The sequence below is a fragment of the Pleuronectes platessa genome, chromosome 6, assembly GCF_947347685.1.
Source record: "Pleuronectes platessa chromosome 6, fPlePla1.1, whole genome shotgun sequence".
Lineage (NCBI taxonomy): Eukaryota > Metazoa > Chordata > Actinopteri > Pleuronectiformes > Pleuronectidae > Pleuronectes > Pleuronectes platessa.
Genome location: NC_070631.1, coordinates 4,163,497 through 4,186,919, shown reverse-complemented (window position 1 = coordinate 4,186,919; position 23,423 = coordinate 4,163,497). Strand labels below are relative to the sequence as shown.

The window sequence follows — 23,423 nt, the reverse complement described above, 5'->3', positions numbered from 1 at the left end:
GCGGAAGGACGAAAGAGACTCAGCGAGTTTGTGTCTTAAAAAAAAAAAAGAAACAGAAAAAGGTGGAAACATCTTCACCGACACAACAGACACGGTTCCTGCGGTCCTGCGTCGCTCCACAGCGGGTAAGGTGGGGACATTAAGGCCGAATATTGTTTGCTAACGCGGGCTAACGGGGACCCGGGTCAGCGGCGGCGGCAGCAGCAGCTAACAACCGCCGCATTGTGTGTTTGTGGTTCTTTGAGTGAACGTGTTACACTGGAGCTTCAGGGCAGAAAGTGAAGAAACTGATGCAAACACATGTGAAGAATCAACGATATGTAAATAATTTGGTTTAACGGAGCTTTTTTATTCGCCATTGAACTTGACGATAATTTCTTAATATTTAATTAAGGGGAAGTCTTCAGTTTGAAAAACAACCACACACACACACACATACATACGTCATCTTCACTGTGCTCCAATACTACTTATACTTTAATAATCTAATTTAATTCAATGAAAGGTCAGTAAACTGAATTAATCAAATCAATACGTGTAAGCACTTGTCTCCAGATGCTGATTTAAACATGTTGGACAACTTAGATGTGGTCTCTGCCCCCATTAAGATCTGAATTACTTTACATTCTTTGGGTTAGGGTTAGGGTTCTTCTAATGGTCATAATCCTTTCTCAGTTATTGTTGATATTGGTTATTTTGTAGGGTTTTAATTAAATGCCTCTTTTTTGTGTGTGTGCGTTTTATAATGAGGAACTCTTCTAGTTTCGATGCCGGTCAGGATTCACAGCTGAAATGTTTTAATGCTGTTGTGTTTTCAGTTAAATCTTTAAATCTGTCTCAGATCTACGGATTTAGATTTTCAGTGTCCCGTGTCTCTTCGTGTAATCCCAGAGACGTCAGGGCTCTGCAGGGGTCAAACCAACTGCTGCACATGACTCCTTGATCCTTTTGACTGCTGAACATGTGTCTTTATAACTCCTGGTTTCTGATGCCTTAGATATGAACCTGTAAACTTGCCCAGGGCTTTGTTTTTCAATGTATTTATCTTCTAATGCGTCTGTTTCAAGGGTCCTGACTTTTTAGACATCATGGAGACTGCTGTGATGAGCCTGCAAAGCTTATACGATAACCTGAGGACGCAAGTGGACCTCCTCAATGACAACATTGAACCCAGTAAGTAGCCCGTGGTTGTTGGTTTTATCTTTTTAAAGTCGATCATTTGACACAACTGCGACAGATCACTGACACTTTACATTGTTCATCCCCCCACCAACCCAGACTTCATTCAGATGGCACAAAACTTTGATGACTGCCGTCGCAAATGGCAGAGGGCCGAGCAGGATCTGGGGTCCTGCAAAGAGGTTCTCACCAAAACCGAGACGGAACGGGGATCCCTGGAGGTCAAACTGAAACACGCCCGCAACCAGGTGGATGTGGAGATCCGGCGCAGACAAAAGGCTGAGGCCGACTGCGAGAAGCTGGTATGTGGAGTCAAAGTGGAACAGCTGTTTTAGTGATGTGTTCATCTGCCTGGTCCGTGTAGTTTCTTATATATATGTGTGTGTGGGCACTGCTTGTATTTCTATAACACAGGACCGTCAAATTCTGTTGATTCGCGACCTGCTGACCAGCGAAGGATCCAGCAACAGCATCCAGCTGAGTGCAGAGCAGCGCTCGGCTCTGGCCTTCCTGAACCCGAACTCTCAGGCATCCACCACTCTGAATACCAGCCGACGGTAAGAACTCACAGTTACCCAACGGCTGAGCTCAGCCACATAGCTGCAGTTGGACACAATGAGAAAGTTTGGGATGTGTTTTGTCGTTTGAGTCAACCCCTGATACTTGCATTTATAAGTGTGAGCATCAGACGCCATTTATCTCGTTGCCTTCAGTTTATCACCAAAGCACAATGCAACCTGGGATAGGTTAGCCTGAGAAGGATCCACATATTGGAGACCTAGTTGCTCTGGGATAGAAGGACACTTTCTTCAGCTGCTTTTCAAAGAGAACTGGGAATGTATAGTGGTTTCACTCTGACCCATTTCGTAGGATGTGGCTCCTGAATGGAGCCAACGCTAAAGTATTAGTTCCCACAGCATTCACTTCCTGTTTCTGGCCATGAAGCGAGTCCTTGTTAGTTTTATCATCACACCGCATTAGTGGTGTTTCGGCAAGTTTAGAAACATATAGGTTCCAGTATTCCCTGTGGTTTAGCCAGCGGGGGGGTTCATTTGCGTGTGAGACCATCTGACACTTAAGAGGCCGAGGCAGGACAGGGTTGTATTCACAAACTTACTTCAAAGTGGGAACGTTACTTCCTTCTATCATTTCCATCCGTCTATCACATGAATGTGGTCGGTCACACTTTAAGATCACTCTCGTCTTTCAGCTGCATTTCTGTTCAAGTAGCATAAGAGGATGTAGTTGTGTGTAATACAATTTGCAATGCATTTTTGTGTGTGAATCACTACTGAACACATTTGTGTTTCTTCTTACAGACTGAAAACGATAGACGAGTCCGCCTCCATCTTGTCAGATATCAGTTATGACAAAACGGATGATTCTCTTGTAAGTACTTTTCTTTTCAGCATCGTTTAGACTTAAAGTAAAATGGTGGACGGTTAATTAAACACCTGTGATTCTGGAGTCTGATTCGGATGTGCTTGATTTGTGACAGGACTGGGACTCGTCCAACGTGAGGACGGTGCGTCTCAAGAAACGAGAAAAAAGGGTAAGTTAGGTTTCAGGGTTTTCAAAGCACGACTTCCTGTTCGCTGCAGGTTTAGATTTAAAGATGTCGTGTCTGCTCCTTTTTATTTCAGCGCTCTTCCAGGAACCGAGTGGATGGTCCTCCACTTGCCTCCAAACGGAGTCGATCAACAGGCAGAACTTCAGAGAGGGTAGGCTTCCTGCTCCAGTCTGGACAGCATTCATTTTTTATAACTCAGAATATATGTGATGCTATTACAGATTAAACAAGCACTTAAAGACTATGGAGTTAACATATGGCAAATGCTCCAAACTTAAAGGTAATTGGATGCTCTTAAAATGCACATGTGGCTTTAATGTATAACATTTTGTATGTGGTTACGTTTGACAGTTTATGTATTTGTTTTATTTGTGACAGGGAAATGAGACTCTGGTTACAATGACCACAGTGACTGTCCCTGCTGATGGAGGACCTGTTGAGGCCATTTCTACCATTGAAACTCTTCCTTACTGGACTCGCAGCAGGGGAAGGACTGGTAAGATATCATTATGATGAAAAATGTTTCCTTGGTCCCTTCTTAATATATACATAACCAAACTAATGTTAGTTTGCTCAAATTATCATTAATCCAACTCTGTTCTTGAGGTGAAATTGAAAAAATCAATTATGGGCCTTTCATGTTGTACGTTTTTGAAGTTTAATTAAATTGTGAAATTCTTGCCCCACATTATATTGTTGATGTTAGATGTACTTCATTGAAAACATGCTTTTATTTTGAAGTAAAGTCAACATGATTTATTTTGGCGCTATTTTGAAAAGAACAGTTTAAGTCAAATTGGGCAAACTGTGCCTATTTGTGTATTATTTCTAAATGAATCTCATTTATTTCTATATATGTCTGAATACACAGCAGCAATGATTCAACTCAACTGCAGACTGGTGCTGGAATGTAACTCCCAGGTATTGTTTTGCCATCTCTTCCCGTTCAGCTGCCATGGAGTGGGCCTCTGAAGCTGTCCCGTCTGTGGATGTCTTCAAACAGCCGAGCGTCCCTGAGGTGGAGCAGAGACAAGCGCCCAGCACTCCTCAGAGCACCGGAGGTGTCCGTCTCCACGAGTTTGTCTCCAAAACTGTAAGAGTGCCAAGTGTGCGAGGAAACTGCAGATTGAATGAATCTGACTTTTAGGGTTTAATGATGGTTCTGCCAACAAGTTTGATCCAACCTGGCACTGGATTTAATGGGTTTGTCAATCATCTGTTTCCAGAATTTTAAACGATAGGTTGTTTGCCATAGTAGATCTATTGTTGTCTGTACAGAGCAGCTTTGGCAGCAGTATTTAACAATTTCTAACTGCTGCTGGTTCCAATGTGTGCAGCTCTGTTTATGCAGGGCTTTAGAAAAAGAGGTGTAATTTTAGGTGTTTGTCGACAATCTTTACCAGCCCCTCCCACCTCCTGTCTTAGGTCATTAAGCCCGAGTCCTGCGTGCCGTGTGGAAAGAGGATCAAGTTCGGCAAGATCTCACTGAAGTGCCGCGACTGCCGGGTCGTCTCTCACCCCGAGTGTCGCCAGCGTTGCCCTCTGCCATGCATCCCCACCATGGCTGGCACCCCGGTCAAGATCGGAGAGGTGTGTGAGAACTTTTGTTTTCCCCACCATGACCTATTTCTCTCTTGATGTGCACACATGTGAAAGTTCACAACACTTGACCCTGTTTCTGCTCCGTTCCCAGGGCGTGCTCGCAGACTACGTCCCCACCACATCACCCAGGATCCCTCCTCTCGTGGTCCACTGCATCAGTGAGATCGAGCAAAGAGGCCTGCATGAGGTTAGTGGTGTTTTCATGTCCCGGTGACACACAGAGGTCAGAAGGACGAGGAGGCTTCTCGTCCCAGTCGTTATTTTTTAACGTGTCCCCCATAAACGGAGACAGAGCTGTGACTGAGCTTTTACAATCTGTTCCAGGGAGATAAAATGTGTAATTGGGCTGTGGGAAGCCTCCTCCTGCTGCTAGTCTCGTCTTTCTGGTGTTTTATCTTCCCCCCCCGCCCACTGATTTCTCACTTTCACCCTGTGAATGGGCAACACTGCACATGTTGACTTACAAATGTTGTTGTTTGCACCATTTAGTGTTGTGGTAAATGGGCTTTAGCTCCACTGACAAGTCACTTAATAGAATGTGGAGACGAGTTGGTCTCAGAAAAATGTGATGCTTCAAAGCTCTTTTGCTAATCAGTGTTATTCTGGTGCCCTGATAGAATAAAACCACCAGATGAACCACGCATCGAAGGTTATGGGGACTTTGAGTTTTTTTTTTTCAGAATCAGAATTATAATAATTAATAATAAGCTATATATCCATAGCTTCTTGAGGGGTGATAGGAGAGAATTACCTTGGACTGTGGAAAACTATCACTGGTGTTTTTGTCAGTATTTCTCTCAGATTTAAGAATAACCAGCAGATTTATCCTGAGTTTTGCATCTCCATTAGTTCGGGGTTAAATTCAGTCAAGAAAATGAACAGTACATAATCATATTTCTTCCCTCTCAGGCTGGACTGTATCGTCTGTCCGGGGCCGATCGTACAGTGAAGGAGCTGAAGGAGAAGTTCCTCCGCAGCAGGACCGTTCCCGTGCTGAGCAAAGTGGACGACATCCACGCCGTCACCTGCCTCCTCAAGGACTTCCTGAGGAACCTGAAGGAGCCTCTCCTCACCTTCCGCTTGAACCGCACCTTCATGGAGGCAGCCGGTACGTGTTTGTGTGTGTGTGTGTGTTAGAAATGATGTTGATCCTCGGGCAAAAGCACTGGTGCACAAAGTAAAAGCTGTTTATAAATAACTGCACCTTTGTGTAACTCGTGAATGGACAACGGAACTGTACCCGACAGACCCTTTCAATTCAGGTTTCATAAGTGTTCCTACCCTGTTCAGAACGAATGGTCAAAAAACCCTTTTTTTTTCAAGTTGTTGAATCCACAACCTCCAGTTTCTTGTCCTCTGCTGACAGAACACTTCTCTTTTCTTCCTCAGAGGTTTCAGATGACGACAACAGCATCGCTCTGATGTACCAAACCATTAGCGACCTGCCAAAGCCCAACAGAGACACGCTGGCTTTCCTAGCCCTTCACCTTCAGAGGTTGGCAGCTACTCTCCTCTGAATAACACAAGAAAACAGTTAACAAGTCTACGAATGTCTCATTGCAGCCGGTTAGAAAACGTTCAGCCTGCTTTGAATTTGTCGCAGGTTTGGATTACCTGATTCATTTGAGGCTCTAGTCTCCCTGTCAACGCACTTTAATGTAGCTGAAACCCTTTAAGTAGATTTGTTTAACTGCTTTTGGCAAAAATTTGAGTTTTATTAACAGCTCACTTGTATCTAAATGGACGGAGCAACTAACATTTTCCTAGAGATTTATGTATCTGTATTAACCTTAAGTCGTTGTGGCCATTTGGTTTCATTTAATAGACATTTTAATAAAACCTTTCAGAGTCGCTGACAGTTTGGACACTAAGATGGACGTCAGCAACCTGGCTCGAGTTTTTGGACCAACTATCGTGGGTCATGCTGTTGCCAATCCAGATCCAATGACAATCCTGCAGGACACGAAGCGCCAGCCCAGGGTAAGTCACAACAACATGTCAAGTCTCGTGTACAGTGTATAATGTATAATGTTTCTTCAGGTGTTACTTGTACAAAATAGTATTTAGAAAATTGTAAAGGTTATAAATAGGATAGTCGCTGCCTTCAGCTCTAGCAGTAGTTTCTCAGACCCAAACAAATGCTTGGTTGGTTTCCCCGACCCTGTTTGTTCATGTTCTCATTATGTTGTTGCAAAGCCCATTTAAAATGGCTCCAAACACACAACCACAAGCACAAATGAATAAAGTCGCACTGTACATTAGAGACGACAATTAAAAGAACAAACCAGCTGCCTGCTGGGCTCGTCGGGTTTCCTGTTCGTGTCGGAGAATTCACTCGAGATTCTTCATTCGGAGAAAGGAAATGGGTTTTTTGAACTTGCAGCATGAAGCTCAGCACACTTAGCTGGACCTCATAGTGGCCAGCGGCTAGTTACCATGGCTGGCATCATTACCATTGCTTTGCCCTGTGTAGCCCATAATGACTGTATTCAAATGAGGATGAGCTTCTGGGTTCCTGATTTATTTCTCTGGCCTGTTTCAACACAGTAAAATCCAGCCAATCTTTTCCCAGCGATGTTTTCTCTTTATTTGAACAAACTAATGTAAACAGAGCGGCTGATATTAGATTTCAAGCAATAACACTTGATTGACTGATTCACTGACCGTTTCCTGAGCAGCTTGTGCTCGTGGAGTCGATCTGCATCCAAGCACAGGAATTAATTCAAACCAAAAGAGACGGATCGTAAACCGACAATCTAAGAAATTATATTTAATTTTCTTTTACTCCACAAGTATATAACTAGGCAAACAGGCCTAAAAAATAGATTTGCAGTTTTAATATTTAAAAAGCAGGTGTCGAGATCACAATAAGTAGCGGAAACATTAAGATTGAGACTGAACTCCCACATACCACCAAAAATCTGTAATCTATATAATTACAACACTTTTTTTCTTTTATGTGTAATTCCTCTTCGTCTTGCTCGAGGCCTCTTCCTCACCAGTGATGCACTTTTGCTAGAGGATGAGGCAACATGCTGAAATAACACCGATCTCTTCCCGTTCAGGTGGTGGAGCGGCTGCTGACTCTGCCGGTGGAATACTGGGCCCCCTTTGTGAACGTGGGAAACGAGCATCCGAACTTGGACCACCTGATCATCGAGAATGCAAACTGCTACACCCCCGAGAGAGGTAAACCTTTTTTGTGTGTTGTCCCTCAGCGTTGGTGCGAGTGTGGACACTGTTATTTGGAAGCTGTCCTCTCAACCTGGTGTATTTTTCGTTTGCAGTGAGCATGCTGGGACCTCTGACCACGCCGGAGCACCAGCTCAACAAAACCCCGTCCACCAGCTCCTTGTCTCAGCGCATGAAGTCCTCTCTGACTCCCAGGTAAACACACCAGCAGAGTCCCCCCCCCCACCCCCCTCTGCTCAGCTTCAACCCTGTTTCTACAATCAATGATCTAATGATTAACTGACTTAAGAATGACTGCCATGTACTACTGAGCAATAAGTAAATTAAGACATGGAGAACTCTGACCTTAGTCACATTGTCGTCATTTATACGTCTGAATCACAGTATGTAGTACTTTTGAGTTTTTCACAGCATTTTGTGACATACGACAGTTATGATGTGGATGAATTCCACCTTTGTAAACACGATGGAAAGATAAGAGGAGCTGTGGTTTATGGTAGCATTGTAAATTTAGCTGTTTCAGGTTGATATGAGGAGTCATATTCAAACTATGCCCTGTCACATGTAGACAGAAATATATTATTCTATTATACGGGTTCATAAAAAGGTTGGAATATTTCTGTCCTTGTAAATATAATCAATCATTAAATGTTGAAATGTTCTCTCCTCGTTTGCAGGTTTGGGAGCAAGAGCAAGTCGGCGGTTGCAATCGGCCGCCAAGGAAAGTTCTTCGCATCACCGCTCCTCAAATAGAGCGGCTACATAAAACTTTTTATTCATACAGCAATACTGAATAACTCGTAGCCAGGTACTGCTTTATTAACAGCTCCCATTGCCTCCATGTTAGTCTTCCTCTTTATACTTATAATCATTTTTAAAGGTTCACAATGTTAAGAGTATTTTCAGGATTTTACATGTATTTTTTTTTTACAAAATAGCAGCTTTTCCCATCTATGCACACTTTTGACTTTAGACAATGCTTTTGCAAAAAAGTTGAACGTGACTCATCTTAACGCATGTGGATGTTCTATCTATATATATATATAAATATTTGCTCTTTTTAAGAGGTGTGCTCATAGATGATGATGTGTACTGTACCTGCAGTTTTGTTTTGTGACGTGCTTCTCAAACCTAAATCATTTCTCTTGAGCTCTTCGGCCCATGTGTCACTCAGAGGTTGAAGAGCTCATTTGTAGGCATTTCATTCTAGGTTTGTCATTTTGATGTTTGTATTTTATTTCTGTTTCTATCAAGTTTTTGGTTGTCTTCACGCCCCCCCCCCCCAGTAATTTGTACTGTAAATAATCAGAATTTGAGTACAAGCACTAAAAGAGCTGAGTGGGAATATCTTGCTCGTCGTTTCCAGCTCTGGGAGAAAGAAAAAGAAGTTGCTGTTATTCAGTTTTACAGTGTATTATGCACTGCTGGTGAACATCAGGATTATTGTTCACTTGTTTATGTCTCGCGCTGTAAACTCTGTCGGGTCCTTTTAGCTCCTCTGATATTTCAAGCTCTGTGTGATGTTTGTACCATGGGAGGTTTCTTTTGAACTATTCAGTGCAAAAAGGCCATTACTTTGTAAGATTAGCCAGTTAAGTTACTGTGGCATTATTTGATTAACTACCAGCACAGATTTTGTACTCAAATAGACTCTTTAGAATTCATGTTTGCTTATAAAAATACATTTATAACATTTACACAAATGTCTACTGGTCTTTCTGTTGGAGTCTCTGTGTTGTTTCTGAACCTTTTTGAGTCTTTCTGCTCTGAGTTGGCAGGAGATTCACATGCTACACACAAACATCAAGGTTCTGTAGAGTGAGGCTCTACTCTGACCTCATCACAGCATGTTGATATAAATACTTCAATTGGCACTGTTGTAGATCGAGAGGTAAGTTGTCGAAGGAAACTAGATTTTTGTAAAAGTTTCAACTCACATCCAAGGCCTGATCAGACCTTATAAACACATGTCCTGATTGATCTGATCTCAAAGGGCATTTAAAGCTCTGTCTGTACTTCATCTGAGTTTAAACAGACCAAACAATCAATGTTTTATCCCAGTCGGTTTACAGATGTAAGAGATTTAACTTGTTTAAAAAATAAATGTGCTGGTCAGTTTTGATATTGTGGCAATGAGCACACAAAATCTCAGTGTATGGTCACTGAGACGTATAAAAATAGAAAGTAGTGGGTCAGAGACGTCAGCTGAGTGGATGGTCCTTCACAAAGTGTATGTTGCCCAGGAGGCATTTGCATTCACTAGGTGAAAAGGACGCGTCCCAGATCGGACGGCTGTTCCCTCCTGCAGCGGTGAGACAAAACAAACAGCACTGCCGCTGGTACTTTCACCAGTTATGGACTGTGCAATATAATATAACAGTTAATGTTCAATGCATTCCCTGAACATATCCTCACTGCATGGATTTCTTCCTGTCCTTACACTTTATACACTAGTTTATTAAATTCATACTTTTCTATATATTTCTTACACTTAAGTATTGCGTGTTTCTTATTACTTCATGTCTTTGAAACTAGCCAAGAAGCCTTCAAACCACATTTTAAGACCCATTCACACCTCGACTCGTAAAGTGTGATTCTAACCACAAAGATACTCAACTTGTAAATTTAGGGATTAAACCCCCGGCAATAAAAGTGACACCACAGAAGTTAATCATGGAATGACTCATTTATTTGACAGAATAACTATAAAGTGACAAATACTTTACAACAAAACTCAATTCAAAAATACTCTTAGTTTAGTTGGGGCACTTTAAGAAGTCGAGTGTGTTTAAGTGTTTGTGTGTGAGGCAGCTGTTGACATCTACATCAAAACTTCGGCCAGGGCCAGAGGACAGGAGTGTTCTGGACGTAGTTTATGAACACTGGGTCGGATCCCCACTTCCTCAGGGCCTGCTTCTCCAGGATGGGGATACCGCTGACGTGACGCAGCAGGAACCAGACGAAGAGAGGCGACACCACGCTCAGGTACTGCGGCCCCTTCATCACCGACGAGGCCGAGAGCCACAGACCCGACCACTGCAGGATCTCTCCAAAGTAGTTGGGGTGTCTGCTGTAGGCCCACAGTCCGCTCTGGATGAACTTCCCCTGGAGGCAGCACACGGGTCAGTGAATGAGACTTTTACAGCCGCACATCATGAGGTCTTTACACTTACTGCATTATCCGGGTCACGCTTGAAAAGCCACTTCTGCTGGTCGGCTATAGCCTCCGCAGCGAAGCCGAGGCCCCAGATCGACCAGCCGATGTAGTCGCGTGTTCCCAGAGGCTGGTCTCGCTTCTCGCTGTTCAGCATGAGGGTGGGCAGCAGGGTCATAAACACCCACAGGGCTGAAACAGGAACAAATCAATCATCTACCAGGAGCAGGCTTGACTCAATACTTTCAATAACGTCATTCATTTAATTCTGGCTACATCCACACGATTCTGGTTAATTTGCTCTGCAGCAGAGTTGATGTGTTTTTAAAATGAAACTACAGTAGAATGGATGAATCCGTACTGTGACCACCAGCTTCCACCTGGAATAAATGCATTTAGAAAGAGAAAGTGGACAGTGATTTATCCGAGGCACGCCGTCCTTCAGGCGGCTGCGGAGATGGTCAAGGACAATGGAAATGAAAGGGAGGATTTTTTTGTTACACCACTTCCAGGTACCTTGAATAGTCCAGTACACAAAGAAGGTCCCTGGGCTGTCTCTGACATTGTTGAATCTGCGATCGTTGCCGTCCTTCAAGATCCGCATGAAGAGGAATGTCCCCAGTCTGCAGGAGGAACACGGTTAACATCCATTCACATTAACCGAGCCATTATTCATTAACCTGACTTTAGACCTTCTCATTCATCGGCCCCTCCTCTGACCTTGCCAAGGACCCTCAGCGACTGAACTCGCACACAAAGCTCTGTGGGTTTTACTGCAGGAGGATACAACCTCGGTATTTCCTCCGTTGCAGTTTTATTGAGGTGTGCATGGGTGTCACTGTGATTAACACTGGGGTGGGTAACACCTACCTGAGTCCCCACGCTGTCACCAGTCCGGTCTGCACATTCTGACGGACGTGAGTGGCTCCGCCCCAGATACGACTCAGGTGGGCAAGGAGTATAAATGTCCCAGAGCCTGCAACAGAGACAAAAAAAGGAAAAAACGCCTCCGGCCTGTTAGGACATGGGCATGGCAGACAGTTCCTCTTGTCACAGAGCAAGGCGTGTTCGATAAATCTTTTACCCAGGATACTGCAGACAATTGGTTCCAAAGTTCAAGGGTAAGAAAAAACCAGGAGCACAGAGCGGAGGAGTGGAGCGCCAGAGGAGGACGAGTGTCAGGGTGATTCATTTGGGAAATTAGAAAGAATTCAGTCATTGGTGTCGACAGGTAAGCTACGCTGTTGGAATGATTTGATGAATGACTGCGTTTGACTCAGGTGGCACCTTGTCCATACTTTGAAAAATCTTTTCCTTCCTCATTGGTTCCTCGTCTAAGTCGCCGTGTGCGTCTGTGACCTGATTAAAACTCACAAGCTTCAAAAGGTTAAACAGTGAGAGCACAAGGGGGGGCTGCACCTCATCATTAGGTTTTCATTATCAATTAATCTGACAAGTATCTGCTCTAATAATTGATTCATCATTTAAATGTGCAAGAAATGGAGGGAAAAGTAATATGAAAGTAATTCAAATAAAAAGCTGAAAAATGACATTTAAGATAATGAAATAAACGGTAAATGCCTCAAGAATCAAATAAGAACATGCAACTACCAAAATTAGACTATTAGCTTATTAAATCTGGTTAATACAGAGTTTGAAATTGTTCTTCCCAAACGCGCAAATGAGAATTTCATTATGACTGGTGTTCTCCAGTTCTAGAATGGGCCCCCTCAGTGGTTCCCAGGACTGCTGTGCGCGGCCCTGCTGTGGTTAATCTGAAGGAGGAGCTCTGAGGCTGTTTCACAACAAACCCTCTTTAGATAACTCTGCTTTTGTAACGATGATAATTCAACAACCCGAGTGCGTCACAAACTTTCCCCCTTTTAAAACATCTGCTTCAGCCCCTCACATCTGGATCAGGCTTCCCTCCCCTGGGGGGGCTCTGGTTCTTTCAAAGTCCAGTTTAAACCGTTGGTTTCCAGTTAAATCCCAGTCTCAGCTGCACAGTCAGCACATGGCCGCACATCAGAATTAACAGAGGGGAGAAGCTCGTCGGGTTTTACCTGCCAGGTCATAGAACTTCTCGGTTCTGAAAGCTGCAGCCAGAGCCCAGCCGGTCCACTGGATGCCCAGGTCCGTCAGCCCACACTTCACCAGCGTGCTGCCCATGATCAGCTCCTGCAGCTCGGCCAGCAGCACAGGGAACTGTCGCTCTGTCATCAAACCACTCCTCCAGCACCCAGACACATAAAGACGAGGGTCAGGGTAAAGTTCACAGCTGCCATTGCTGCTGCTGGGCGGGGCGTCACCGCAGGGAACTCTGGGAGTTGTAGTTATCAGAGGGATCAGGTCTGGTGGTCTGCAGAGAGAGGAGCAAGTAGGGTCTCCATGAGTACAAATACTTTATCTGTAGTACTCTACCTCAGTATAATACACTGGTACTTTTCTACTGCTTTACATTCCCAAACATTTGCTGAGTAAATATTGATATTTAACTAAGTTGAAGTAAATGTAAAATCCTTGTTTAAAAACTTTATACGTCAGAAGTTAAAAAACATATTAAAGTGTTTCTATCATATTTATATGACCATTACTGTCTATCATGTACACTAATAGGAAGTGTATGTATATTTAAGATTAATTTATTTAGATTTTGCGTGTAAATCAAACTGAATTGTTGTGGATTTTATCTAAATTTGTGGGAAAGTCAGTTCTGTGATTGTGCTCAGAGAGAATACATCACTTTGGAAACATTTTGTTGTAGTTTCTCCTCTAAATGATTCTGAATGCTATGGCAAGTAATGAATGAGGGGACTTCAGTAGTAACACCATCTAATGAAGTTTGTAGTGATATATGTAATAGTAAAGAAAATAATAGTAAAACTTTATCTTTATAGCTCTAATCAAGGTTATAATCTTCTTTTCAAAACACAATAAAGAGCTAAACTAAAAATCCATAAGGGAGATAATATTTCCTTAAGGGTATATTCAATATAATACACACAATATATTGCCATAAATCAATACTATAAAATATCATTTGATTGATATTGAAAGGAATATCATGATACAGCACGGTATATACAAAATATAAGTGGTTATATTTAGTGATGTGAGTAATATTTCACCTTCATTTTGTTACGATAATCAAACCCAACGTTGAAATGTCTCTCAGGGAATTTGTTATCTCGATCTGTAAATTCCGGTGTCACGGGTCCGAGTTGAAATGTTTCCTGATTTCTCTGGTTCCCTTCATCATCAGGAATAAAGACAGTCAAGACAAAACATGGCCGACAGCACGAGTCCCAAAGGAAACTCTGGGGACTTTACAAAGAAAGTCCAGAGACGACTGAGCAGAGGCAAAGAGAAGGTAACGCAATCTGTCAGAGGAACAAGAGAAAGATAATTTTCAACTGTTAACTCATCTGTGACTCGTGGTTCTTTTCTGCAGGTTCTACAAAAGCTTGGAAAAGCTGAGGAGAGCAGAGATGATCAGTTTGAACATTATCACCAGTTGTTTATTGACCAGCAGGTAATCATCCCTCCTGCTTAATAAAATAAGATTTACAGGTTGGGACCAGTGCTGCCTCAACACGTTTGTCTGTAAACACTGGGATGATTTATCCTCCTTTAGTCAACACTGTAAAAGTAAAGCATCTGAAGACAGGCACTCAATCCTCTTGTCTATTTGTAGGCTGATGGGAACCGGATACACAAAGACCTGAGGAGCTACATCAACGCAGTCAGAGGTGAAACCTGCTGTTTGACTTGCAGACCTTTAGATTTGTGTCTCCTCCGGCTCTTACTTAAACTCCTCTGCTTCTCACAGACATGCGTGAAGCATCGAGGCGTCTTTCCCAGTCTCTGTTTGACGCCTATGAAAACGACTGGGCTGGAGAGGAGGACCTGGGCTCTATCGTAGAGGTCAGATAATACAGACTCTCCCCGTGTGCTCAGCAAGAACAAAAAAGATTCATACATGTACACGGGATCAAAACCTCCCATCCAGCCTCTCGCTTCACACATATTTAATGTGATATTTACGAAACATCTTTTAATAAGGGGGAGGATCTCCTGTGGAACGACTACGAGGTGAAGCTGCTGGACCAGGCCGTGCGCACCATGGAGTCCTACGCCGGCCAGTTCCCAGATGTCAAGGTAAGACAAGAGGAACTGAGTGAGCAGAGCAAACATGATTAAACACACAGACAGACTGAAGTGCTGAGAGCAGCCACACAAAAACCAACAGAGTGGTTCACACAGAGGACGTGCACAAAGACACACACACACACACACGCACACACACACACACACACACACACACACACACACACACACACACACACACACACAAACATACACACAATATGTCTGGATCATCTGTGTTTCTCAACCCTGCAGGAGAAAGTTGCCAAGAGGGGAAGAAAACTGGTCGACTACGACTCTTCCCGTCACCACCTGGAGGCGCTGCAGGCTGCAAAGAAGAGGGATGACGTCAAGATAAACAAGGTCAGGCAGAATGAGAAACATATGTGATTTTTTTTTTTTAACAGTGTAATTCAACCTGAGCCTGTTGAAAAACATACGATATGAGATTCAGCTTTTCGTCCTGCAGGCAGAGGAGGAGATGGTTTATGCCAAACGTGTCTATGAGAGCTTCAACAATGAGCTAAAGGAAGAGATGCCTGTGCTCTACGACAGGTCTGAGAGGATGTTCTTTTGTTAACATGTGATTTGTGTGGATCCATAAGTATTATTCATATAATCTGTCAATGTTTTTTTTGCCTTTAGCCGCGTCGGATGCTACGTGGCTGTCTTCTCTGCCGTGTCCAATTTACGAGACATCTTCTATAAGGAAATGAGCACGGTGCGTGGAGCTGGCTGGTGGAGCAGCTACACTCGGTGTGTGCATGTTATTTATTGATGTGAAGCCAGTGCTTGACTTTAAGTGTCTCCTCTTTCAGCTCAATATTGATCTGCAGAATGTGATAAAGGATCTGCAGGCTCAGCATCCAGAGAAAGTGTTTGCTGTGAAGGGGATACAGCGGTAAGTTGACCCTTTTGAATTCAGAAGTGATCAAAGGAAAATCTATTTACTCAAATGTACTTCAAAGATCACGAAACACTGTAAATTATCCCCCGGTGTCTAATCCAGATGTTTTGAGGTCAAACGGTCGAAGCTCCAACATTTCCTGTATTTTCTTTTTCTATGTTCCTCACTGACAATGACCTGATTTCTTTAGAATCCTTAACTTTCATTTGTAGAATATCTTTTATTCTGATATTATACGACTAAATGTTGCAGTTACGGCTCCTTGAGGAGACGAACCCTGATGTCCCCGAAGGCCTGGAAAGCCAGCTTCTCTGAGTTTCACAAGAGCTACACTCCGAAACCTGGGCAGAAGTTTGGTCTCAGGTCCCCAGACAAACCTCGCCGCAGCACTTTGACCAGAGAGGGCAGCACCCTGTCCAGAGAGGGCAGCACCCTGTCCAGAGAGGGCAGCACCCTGTCCAGAGAGAGCAGCACCCTCACTGTCAACCCACAACTACCATCTCTGGAAAGCCCTGACGCTGAGTCCGAGGACCTGGACCTGGAATCAAGCCTCAGTGAGAGCCAGACTTCTCCTGCAAAGGAACAGAAGTCAGGAGAAGACAGCAATCCAGAGGAGAAGGAGAAGGGAGAGAGAGAAGTCAAGTCTGAGCTGGAGCCTCCTGCAGAATCTGATGCTAAAGGAGATGGTGAGGAAGCTCCGGCGAGTGACAGCAGCTCAGAACTGAACAACTCCTGTGATTCTGAGAGCCTGGAGCTGCAGCTGTCGGCGGCTGACACCGGCCCGCTGCACATTGAAGAGAGAGAAGACAGCCCGGTGACCCTCAGCACTCTGAAATCAAATGGACTGGAGAACCGGGAAGTTTCTGGACTCAACTCGGACACCAAGGACCTGGGTTCTCCTCACAAGGTCTGACACATGATTAGCACACAGCTGCCTGGTGCTGCAGGCTTTTGTGAACTTACCATTGTTTTGTGTAATGACTCTCCTGTTTTCCATGTGTGTGTTGTATCCAGGACACTGCTGCAGATACACAGACGTCCCATGATCCCAAAAGCACAGAGGTCTAGAGTTTCCACACTTCATGAGGTTTGTGTGTTTTTCCCTCGAACAGTCTCTCATATTATTTGTTTTTCTGAGGTTTTTTTTCCTCATAAATCTGTGTTTGCCTGGACAGGAAAGCACAAAGGAGCTCAAAGTCAACAGCTGCACGAGAGGGAAAATGTGGAGGCAGCTGCACTGAAACGCCAACGAGCGAAACGACTGATGTTCTGTGCAGAACTTGTTGCTTTTAGTTTTTTTATTTATCTTTTATTGAAATCAGTTGTGAATACATTTGGTTTTACTGTAATTACCCTTAAGAGATTTATTGTATACGCACCCATTGCATTATATCCTGTGCTGACAGGTACAGGTAGTTTGTCTAATATTCCAAAGATAAATGTACTATTAGTTTTACATTGCTAGAATTTTCTGTTTCAGTTTGACTTAGAGGTTTGATTCTTTCTACTCACTCCCAATGGGAACCCATCAATTATCCAGTTTATTTAATTATTTTATGCACATTTTAAGCTAAGATATATGTGAATTAACTTGTTCTCAAAACTGAATAAAAGAACCTTTTGATTAGAACTTTGTCAAATTGTGGTTGCTTCCTTGAACTTGACCGGAAAATGTTAGAGATGAGACTTCCTGATTCAAGTGTCCTTTATTTGAAAGGGTTCAAGGTTTATTTGAATCAGATTATAAAAAATACATTGTTGAATCATTTGGCTTAAATATGTTTGTAATGGATACTGATTTTGCAATTGGAGTGATGAGATATCTGGAAATGTAGATGTGGTATCCATGTCCCGCTGATACATGTGGTCGACCAATCGCAAGTCGGCCTCAGCATCTTTTATTCCATCAAGCAACAATTAATAACTACACTTGAAAATACATCAGTGTGATCAGAACTACCCGAAAATAACAGAAACGATATTTGGAAGAAATTCATCTACTTTTACTTATGGTTTTTTTTCCAGGTCCAATCTGCTAACATGGAGGAGGTTTACAAGGGTGGGAAATTAAAACAGATGCAAGGAAAAGATATTCAAATCTAAATTACCTGATTGAAGTAAACTGCAGCCAGCCACCAGGGGGCGTCTGACATATTTTGGCTCTGCTTTCGGGGAGCTGTCATCTTCACAGTAGGTGGGGTGGAGGGGGGGGGGGGGGGACTGGTACATCATTTGCCCCGGGGCCCTTCTATCAAGTGAATCCGTCCGTGTCAAGCAGACAAGCGTCACAGCTCACAGCTCAGCAGTGACACCTCTCGCCAATAGACGATCTTGGAGGTGGCGATGGGGGAGGAAAGGGAGGGATCGGAAACGGAGAGCGTGGTGAGAAAGGGAGGAGGAGTGCGAGAGAAGCAGCTCTGACTTAATTTCTCAGACCTCCGCAGTTTACTCCCCCCCACCCTCCCCCTTCATCCCACCCAGTGAGCGCCGCTTCTCTCCCCGCCTCAGAGCCGCTCAGCCCGGGCACGAAGCTCCAGAGAGTCCAGGTGAGTCGAGATGAACCAGCGTGTTTGTTCAGCGTCGGACGGAATCATGGCGACTTCCCCTGGAAACTGTCCCCGCTGCTGCTTCGAGTCTCCGCGGCCGCTCGGAGGGAAAGTTCCCCCCGCGACACGAGGGGCAGGAAGTTTACTTTCTTTCTTTTTAAAGGTCAAACTCACCGAGGAGAAGAAGAACGAGAGTTAACACGTCTGTTGTGATGTCGGTTCTTTGCGACTGACGATTAGTTTCCATTGTCAATTAAATCTGCTGATTCGATTCGTGACTCGATTAATCAGAAACAGTCGATGTCACCGGTATCCTGTTTGATTTAAAGGTGTGTTTTATTTTGACGGTTGACAGGGATGTTTAAATCCTCATGTCTTTGTGTGTTATCTATAGATCTGGAGCGATTCTTCTATTAATTGATTTCTAGATTAAGGGAACAAATTGATCTGGAGCTACGTTGATAACCGTTGAAGAGTTTCTGTCGTTTTTCAGGTTCTTGCTCTTTACATTTTTGACTAATTGACGCTTTTCTTTGTCACGTGTGAGAGGAAACTGAACATTTTTAAGTTTTGGACTCTTGCTAGAATAAAACATTACGTGTATGGGACAACACCAGGGAACTTTGTAAGTGACGATTTATTTTATTAGTTATTTAGCTGCTTATTTGAGTCGTTCTCAATGAATCTTAGCAGTTAACTTATCGACCAGTTAGCCCAACGTTTTTTGATTGATATGTTTTATTCTATAAACTTAAAGATGTTCAAGTCACCATCACATGTGCAAAGAGCCAGAATCTGTAAATGTTTCTCCTGAGAGACGAGGCCCCACGAAGGAGACAAAGAAAAGTCAGCTGAGGATTTAAATGTGTCTGTGAACCGTCAAAATAAAACATGACATATATTGTGACATGGTTACTTTGCCAGTAAAGATTATTTTCACTGTCGATCGGAGATGTTTAAACCCTCAGCTGATTGTCTTTGTGTATTAATTTTCGAGGGCTGGAGCGATCGAGTGATTTATTCTGTTGATTGATTTGTCGATTGGGGGAAAAACTTAATTGGGACACACATTGAGAAACGTTGAAGAGTTTGTCATCTTTACAGTTTGACCAAATTTAGAATAAACGAAACATTTTGAAGTTTTGGACTTTTAAATGGACTAAAACATTAAGCTTATGGAACCACGTGACAAAGAAAAGCATCAACTTGTAAAGAGCTAGAATCTGAAATGTGTAATCTGAAATAACAGACTATCAATGTTGGTTTCACAATCGATTTATCAATTACTGAAAAGTGCTAGTTTGTCTTTGTGTTAGTTTTTTACAGTTGTGTGTGTTTCTTACAGGTTGGCCCTCAGTTGAAAAGCAGCCATGAATAGTAAGTTCACATTTATTGTCAGTGCTGATTTAGTGTCTTGTATTATTTATTTTTTTCTGCACATTTTGTACTTTGCAACACGTTTGATTCCCAAAATCTAGTTCATCATGTCCTGGGCCCCAAAGCCCAGAGTGCCCCCCCTTCTTAAGGGCCCCCCTAAAGCCCTGGGTTCATTCACCATGTGGTTCTGTAGTTTTTGAATTAAACGAAGACTGGTCCTTCAATACACAAAGCTCTGTTCCCAGTTTGTAGAGGACAAGTTTGTGGTTTATTTGTTTGTAGTGTGCAAATTAATCAGTTTGTTAAATTAGTCACTGCTCAGAAGGCCTTGGGCTAAGAGTTATTAATCTGCAAGTGTGAGGTGGAATTTCTAAGTATTTCATGAATTCATTCAGTGACTTCCCATGAAAGCAATAAAAAGAAAATGTCCGTCACATTACCCAGAGCCACAGGTGATGTCTGCTCTGAAAGAAACAACCCTGAAATATGAAGTGATTTTCAAAACGGTGAATTGAATCGTCCCTTCAGCTCTAAAGTGTTTGCTCCTGTGAGCCTGGGAATAATATTGAAGCTGCATATTGAGAGTGAAAAGAGGCTCAACAGCAGTTCTGCCTCCCAGGAGGTAAATCTGATTTAGATGCGAGTTCGATTCTGACCTCTATTGGAGTCATGCAGTGTTTTTCAAATGGTGGAAAGAAGGGAAAATCTTCTTTTACTCGAGTAAAACTGTACTTAGTCAGATTCATTCATGATGAACACAACTGTTGGTTGTGGTCCTATTAATCATGTGGTTGGTCAAAAAGCCAAAGATGATGTTTTCAACCAACAGTCAACCATTTTAGTTTTCAGTCATTTGAGCCTCAGAAAGCCGCAAACTGTCACTTTGGCCTTTTTTCATTTGTGCTCTTCTACTTTCCTCATATTTTAACTTCCAGACTTATTCAAAATACTGTTTTTTATCACTTCTGCCTTTACTCACATTAAATATCTCACTAGCTACTTTGTTTTGAGTCATTGCATCACAGAGGTCTCACTCTGTAATAATAGAGGCTGTTTCAGAGCTTATTAATCAGATTTACTGTGTCACAACTCCTGGGATCCGCCCCTCAGCCGGCAGCTCTGCACTCACACCAGCAGCCTCTTGCACATGGAGCTGATGATAGCGTCCTGTGACATTTCTAACATGCCTCTTTATCTCCCAGGCTCCGACATGACGCCTTTAACGACAGCCTCCACATACGTGACCGCAGCTGTGACTCAGAGTAAGTGCACCGTCTGGTGTGAATGCAGTGTCTTGTATTTCACTGTTTACTTCATATTATTTTCTGCTTTTCCATTATTATATTGATTGTTTCTTTATTTTTTTCTCCAACACCAGATCCTGTTGGGTCACTTTCCACACAAGCGGCCACCACAGTGTTCCAGGGTAACTCCCCCGTCTTCTTGTTTTCCTGGTTTCTTCACGAGCGTCCACACCTTGTCTGTCAACAGTGTGATTAAAACGGATCTACCTGTTTTGGTTCTCTTTCCTCAGTGGCAACAACAGCAGTTCCTGAAGGTTCCGACTCGGCAGTTATTGCAGGTAACAGCTCGTTGTTTGTTTTCAACCTCTTTGTTTATATTGCAAAGTTTTAAATCTCTCACCGCATAATTTTTCTTACCTCTGCCAAGGACGTCATGTTTTCACTAATCTATTCCCCCCCCCAAATATTGGCTGTGGCCCCCAGGCGCTAATTCTTAGTCAGATGATTAGATTTTCACCCGCGTTTATTTTGGATTACACAAAAACTACTTTAATGAAGTTTTGTGATGTTTTTCATTGACATCTCTCAGAAGGATTCATGGATCTTGATGTTTAGAGAACTGATATTTGTGAGTCTGTGCCGATGCCAATCAAAAGTCCAGCTCTTGGCCTTGTCAGAGTTACGCACTCTACCGATTCCAGCTTTTAAAATGTGTGTGTTATTCTCCCAGTGGTTGTTGTTCTCATGCTGCTGACGGTCGCTGCTCTGGCGTTCCTGCTCTATCGATACCTCTGCCACAACAAAGGCGACTACCGGACGACGGGGGAGCTGGCTCCAGGAGAGGACCCCGATGAGGAGCGCAGCAACCAGGCCGCCAGTGAAAAGAAGGAATACTTCATCTGAACGTGGAGGAGGAGGAGGAGGAGGAGGAGGAGAACTCGGGGCGTGAGTGGAGCTTAGGAAGGAAAAAAAGTTTATGAAGGCCTGAAGAGAAATAGGAATGTTTTGTTTTTGTTTAGTTTGTCTTCTTGCTGCACACTGGTTCAGAGGAATACCTTGTTCAAATATTTGCCTAAAGAGAAAAAAAAAATGCACAGGTGCACAAACCAAAGATGACATCACTGTAGGAGTGGATGTTGACGGATGTGGAGCAGGTGACAGACAGACAGACAGGCGTGTGCAGATTAGCCGAGCCGGGCTGGAAACAGGTGGTGGGATTCTGAGACGTCTGTGGTCCCAGTTACATGATCAGTAAATACTCAGCAACTGTTGTAGTGTAAGATTAGCTCGTATGTTGCACTATTCAGCAACTGTGTCTCGGTGCCTCTCTTCCATATCTGATATGTGTGGTGAGTGCTGGGGTGACAGAGAGAAAAAAATCTCCTGATAAATGTTTTCATATCGTCAATATTGATCATTATTACATTATATTTCTATATTTAAAAAAAAAAATGTTTTTGCTCCAGAGTGAAGGTTATTTAAAATTCTTCCATGTGCAAATCTGAGGTCAATCAACTCAGTGTTATACCTCCACACTGTGCTTATGTGATGCATACTGTGAGCACTATATCAATTTATATTGGACTTTTATTATACTGTTACCGATGAATTATATTCTCATAACTGTTGGTGTTGTTTTACTGCTCAGTCCTTTTGTGTTGTTTTATTCCGTTACACTGCTTTTTACCACACAAACGTACAGATGGAAATATTCTGGTGCCTTCGAGGGTCGTTACCTTTTACGTTGCTTTGCTTTTAAAATACTTGTTTTTTTTCTATGCAGCTCTTTTATAAGCTAAAGTCGGAAACAATGTCCTTATGTGTGTAAAAGGACGGCAAACTTTGTGTTGCATGTTTTACCCGCCTGTCTTTTTGTTCTTTTGTATAATTCTTTTCCAGACCTGGTGGCTTCCCTGTTTGAGATAAATATTGGAAGGCAATAAAACTTGTCTTCTGACCAGTGTCATCATCCAGCGTGTCGGCTCTGTCATGTTTTTTTTTTTTTTTTAATCTCTTAACTCATCAGCCCGGCTGCAAAAGATTCGACTTCGAATCAATGAACGATTCCCTGAAGAATTCAAATGACAACATCAAGCACATACAATGATTTATATCTGTTGTAATCTCATACAAAAGCCCAACACAAAATCCCACTAGTCTCTGTTGACGCCATGTTTGAGAGCTGATTCGGTGATAAAATAAAAGACAGCTCAGTTTAATGTTTTCAGAAGACAACCACAGCTTGAAAGAAATACAGCACATATGAATCTATATCTGCTGGTGCCCAAAGAAATGAATGATGATCTTAAAAGATGAGATTTATCACGTCAGCGTTCTGTGGATGATTTTACCATAAATACAGATCTGTTTCTGACTTATACCCTTTTTATATAAAAGTGAGAATAAGCTGTGACTGAAACTCAAGGGTTGATAATTATTTCGTCAAATAAATGGATCAAACTAGAAATTACATGAGATGCCGCCAGGCCACAACTATACAACCTAA

The 23,423-nt window shown here is 42.9% G+C and overlaps 3 protein-coding genes across 3 annotated transcripts; 2 read left to right on the top strand and 1 right to left on the bottom strand.

Annotated features, from left to right (window-relative positions):
• racgap1 (Rac GTPase activating protein 1) lies at positions 1-9,240 on the top strand. The gene is made up of 17 exons (XM_053425001.1): positions 1-125; positions 1,068-1,173; positions 1,279-1,481; positions 1,594-1,736; positions 2,499-2,568; positions 2,678-2,731; positions 2,823-2,900; positions 3,128-3,245; positions 3,700-3,842; positions 4,175-4,339; positions 4,443-4,538; positions 5,261-5,459; positions 5,741-5,846; positions 6,199-6,331; positions 7,417-7,540; positions 7,639-7,738; positions 8,221-9,240. Exons 2-17 carry the CDS (start codon positions 1,089-1,091, stop codon positions 8,294-8,296), a joined length of 1,893 nt encoding a protein of 630 aa, XP_053280976.1. The 5' UTR covers positions 1-125; positions 1,068-1,088; the 3' UTR covers positions 8,297-9,240.
• Positions 9,241-10,210: 970 nt separating this feature from the next.
• On the bottom strand, positions 10,211-13,942 carry si:ch211-210c8.6 (uncharacterized). Its single transcript, XM_053424799.1, has 6 exons — positions 13,826-13,942; positions 12,761-13,056; positions 11,568-11,673; positions 11,214-11,320; positions 10,717-10,889; positions 10,211-10,648 (listed from the first exon to the last, which is right to left on the bottom strand). Exons 2-6 carry the CDS (start codon positions 12,915-12,917, stop codon positions 10,370-10,372), a joined length of 822 nt encoding a protein of 273 aa, XP_053280774.1. The 5' UTR covers positions 12,918-13,056; positions 13,826-13,942; the 3' UTR covers positions 10,211-10,369.
• Positions 11,705-17,380, top strand: bin2a (bridging integrator 2a). Its single transcript, XM_053424798.1, has 13 exons — positions 11,705-11,928; positions 13,960-14,067; positions 14,149-14,229; positions 14,392-14,446; positions 14,527-14,621; positions 14,760-14,855; positions 15,099-15,206; positions 15,313-15,398; positions 15,489-15,564; positions 15,662-15,744; positions 16,003-16,657; positions 16,765-16,837; positions 16,926-17,380. Exons 2-12 carry the CDS (start codon positions 13,984-13,986, stop codon positions 16,816-16,818), a joined length of 1,473 nt encoding a protein of 490 aa, XP_053280773.1. The 5' UTR covers positions 11,705-11,928; positions 13,960-13,983; the 3' UTR covers positions 16,819-16,837; positions 16,926-17,380.
• The last annotated feature ends 6,043 nt before the right edge of the window (positions 17,381-23,423 follow it).